General features: G+C 35.5%; 1 protein-coding gene across 1 annotated transcript; it reads right to left on the reverse strand.

Annotated features, from left to right (window-relative positions):
• Window positions 1–702: 702 nt before the first annotated feature.
• On the reverse strand, window positions 703–3684 carry LOC149556797 (zinc ion binding protein). Its single transcript, XM_089831339.1, has 3 exons — window positions 3406–3684; window positions 2385–3296; window positions 703–1174 (listed from the first exon to the last, which is right to left on the reverse strand). The coding sequence occupies exons 1-3, from the start codon at window positions 3546–3548 to the stop codon at window positions 1072–1074; spliced, it is 1158 nt and encodes a 385-aa protein (XP_089687465.1). The 5' UTR covers window positions 3549–3684; the 3' UTR covers window positions 703–1071.
• Window positions 3685–4161: the final 477 nt, after the last annotated feature.

The raw sequence follows: 4161 nt of genomic DNA on the forward strand, positions 1-4161 counted from the left end.
ATCTACTATACATTCACACTTGATCAAAAAGAGGAAACAAAGAAAAATTATAGTTATATTTTTAATATGTTTTCATGCATTTGAATGATATTTCTTTAGAGAGTCTAAGAAAACATAATAGAACACTAATGTAGCCTTAATTCATCCAAAATAGATGCTATTATGTAGAAGACTGCCTTCTAAAATGATAAATGTTTGCAAAATTAACAATTATATACATTTTTTTAATATGTATAAACTTTATGCAAGCCTTAAAATCAAACACTTACTGACTTAATCATTAGACTTTCTTTAAATACAAATACTAGTATATATCATTATTACATGTATCCAATGATACAATATTCTAATGAAAAGTTAAATTGTTATTGAATATCAATGTACATACTCTAACAAACCTTAGTAGTTTCTGCATCATCATTATATACATTTGATAATGCAATGTTCCTAACATTTATGTGAACAGTGATTTCAAACATATACTAATGAAAGATTAATACATGAACCCTCAGAAACAGATTACTGATCAGATCATTGGAAAAACATCGACTAAATACAATTCATTAAAAATATAAGTTTATAATGAAACTCTATAAATCCAATGAAAGATTACTTCAAGTGCTGAGAGGTGTATCAATGATCAGACCATGTTAAAAACAAATATGAGACTAGCAAGCTCAAACTCTCTAAATCCACAACACATCAATGAAAGACAGTTTATTCAAATGAAGATTATTATCATGAACACATCAATGAAAGACAGTTTATTCAAATGAAGATTATTATCATGAATGCTGATACTTGACTTCACAAATTCTGCCAGATATTTGACTCCTCTATTCAACATGAATACATAATTAAAAACTTAAATTTATGATATTTGTTTCTCTGTAAAAAACGTTACATTTTGGAATCAATCTACAAACCCAACTTTCAGAGCCTCTCTCACTTCACTCACAACCAATGTGCCTCCAAACAATTCTTGCTTGTTGGATGCAACCATAACTACATTTGCCTGGTAAATGTAGCGAGTGAGTGCGAAGCATATCATTAGGCACAAATTTTAACAGCTTATCTAGCACTGAAGACAGGGGTCGCATCTGCAGTTGGTTGAGTTTTTCTTGTGTACTTTATTAGTAAACCTTCAGCAGTGAGACCAGGCACCCGCAAATCCCTATCATATCAAATGTATAATTGTTTTGATCAGATGAGATTGTTTTTGGATTAAACCGTATTTGCTTCTCTGACAAAATTCAGATCATATTTTTAAAAATATATACTTTATAATCACACTCTCTCTTTCTGATTGTAAATCGATGAATGTGGTCAGATATATCAATTTAAAAACAAACAACTCGATCAATAAAATCTTATCTGAACTGTATAAACTCATGCTACGAAACAAAAAAAAAGCTTCAGATTCGAAAGCGTGTATTCAAGAACAATACAATTCACTAAAATTGCAAACATTTCATTTTCATTAACGAAGCGCTAAAAGAGAAGCTATATAGTAATGGAATGTAGCCTGACATTCAACATTGGAAACGGCATATATTGTGTACCATCAGTTAAGAAGTAGTTAAACTTGCAAATAAGATTTATCAACAGAGAATTTAGACAATGCAGTTTGAACAATAAATTTGGAAACAGTAGAACTTTCAAACGTGGAACTTGGAAACTCATAACATTTATGTTCTAGATTTGTGCTTTATGTCTAAGCGTAAACCCTTATGTTTCTGATGGATTCTGAGATGTCGTTCTTATGTTTGTGTATTGTAGAAGAGATGGTTTCTAGGTCTGAATCTATTTCAGTAATTGTTAAATAGATGAAGGCTTTGCAAATGGGGTTGCGAGCAGAGTAGGTTTAACTATGGAGGAAACTCCATAGTTAAGAGTGTTCGAGCTGGAGTAGTACTGGGATGGGTCCCAGTGCTACACATTTGTGAGGGCGCCGCGAGAATGCACCGTTCCATAGTGTAAATACAATGCACTTATACTAAAAACAAGCAGATAGGGTGCATATATGTTGCCCCTTAGCCAAGGCCCTTTATGAGCATCACCTAGATTCAATGAGTACTAAGTGTTCCATTTATTCTCATAATAAATTGATTCACATTAAATCACAACTCATCAAACATAGGTCAACGAGTTTGACTCAAAAACTACATAGTTATATCCTGATAGGGAGAGATGAATGTTAGATCAATGTGATTTTTGATTTAGTATTGATTTGACATTGTGGGCACTTTTTGACCATTAACTACCCTAGTCGTAGTAGCAAACTTTTAGTAAAGCAGTAGATCGCAAGGTAAATACAAAAATTCCTAATTTATCCTCGAATACTTTTGAAACTTGCAATGAATTAGACTGAGAGGACAACATACCGGATGTAGGGCTCTAAATCTTGCCATTCCCACCTTGGTCTTTCTCTGAAAAGAGCAGCAAATCGTTCTGAAGGAGTTGTGGGTAGAAGAGAGACACTAAATGGATGAACCCACATCTCTGCACCAAATCTCTCAAACAAGGCTTCACCCCTGAGCATCTCCATCTGGGCATGCATTCCTGAAGGCAAGTTCTGCATCCAAGCTTCCATAAAGTCATCTAACTTCCATCTCCCAGCATTCAGGAGCTGTTTGGCATAGTGCAAACACACAAGCCTCTCATTCAGAGCCCAAGTTGTATCCCCTTCCCCATTTTCTGCAGATCGGCCATTGGAATCCACTCTGCTTCCAAAGGTCTCCAAGCAATGCAGGGCAAGTTTATTGGAATACCCATCTTGCTCAAGCACGGGAAGAACAACATCAGCCTTCAATGCATTGAGAGACCAATCGTGCTGGACGGAATTGAGAATGAGTACATCCAGAAGACAGCCCATGAATGCCTCATCCACTATTCTCCAGTAACCCTCAATTTCAACCGCTGCCAGAGATTTCAAACCCTCCCTCAATTCCTCTTCGCTTGCCTGAACATTCTCTAGGAGATCTTCCCACCTGTATAAGCCCTCCGAGTTCCCCACTTCCGATTCAATGTCTTCTTTATAAGGCCTCTTTCTGAGAAGGAATCTGAGATTCTCAAGCCTAGGCGCGACATGGTTAAGCTCCAAATGACCTGGAGCTAGTTGAATGGCGGCGGCAATGGCCTTTTCAGGCTCACCGTGTGGATCGCCCTCTTCAGACTGAAAGTTTTGAGGGGGAACCAAGAAAACAGAGTTTGTGGTGGAAACAAATTTGATGGCATAAGTTTTGGAGGAAGTACAGAGAAGAGCTTCCTCATCAGGACTTCCTCGAATAGTCACCCTGCCAAGACGCGAACAATTCAAAACATAAATACTCATTTTGATCCTGGCTATAACCTAAAACATAGGAAATGCAGAATGAAAGGCTGTTGAAGGAGAAATAAGGGTACCTGTTATCCAAAATTTGGTCGAAGACAGCATCGTCGACCTCAAGCAGAGTGAGATCGTGGTGGGTTCCGAAGGATTTACCGTACTCTATTGCAATGGATGAATGGGGTTGTACATTCAACAGCTCTTCTGCTCCTCCTCCCATTGCATCTCAACTTCTCCTTTCAATTCCACCCCAAATTATATCTTTCCTCTGTATTTAGCATTTTGGCGCCAAAAACACCGCGGTCAGGTTTTTGCAACTGCTCTGCGTTCAGCGTCAACAGCCTTCCAAATTACTCGTGGCCCTTGAGTTTGGCCTTGGCTAATTTCTAACAAAATGTATTAAATTTAATTTTTTTTTACAGCGTTGTCAACAAATGCTGATTTTTTTAAATATTTTAAGTATTTTAAAATTTGATAGTGGCCTCTCTTGATTTTGCTTTTGCCTACATTACCTAAGATGAGGTTTTGTGGAAGAGGTTCCCAAATATATTTTTAGAGGAGCCTTTGAGAGGTTTTAGGAATATATTAAATCTAGCAGCTCAGCTTAATAATTTTAAGCTCCAAGATTTAAAAAGTTGATAATACAAATAAGATCATCTAGATTTCAAACCTGTAAAAAAAATTATAAACAGTAACATTTGAATATTCTTAATAATTTTTAGTATTTTATTATTAAAAAAAAAAAATCTTAAAATATATTTAAAAGAAAAAAAACCATCATAAAAAAGATAAAAGTATAAAGTAAAACAAATTATTAAATAAAAGTCCTTATC

This window comes from Cupressus sempervirens, chromosome 5 (assembly GCF_028749045.1).
Source record: "Cupressus sempervirens isolate cs-2001-9-10 chromosome 5, ASM2874904v1, whole genome shotgun sequence".
NCBI classification, from domain to species: Eukaryota; Viridiplantae; Streptophyta; class Pinopsida; order Cupressales; family Cupressaceae; genus Cupressus; species Cupressus sempervirens.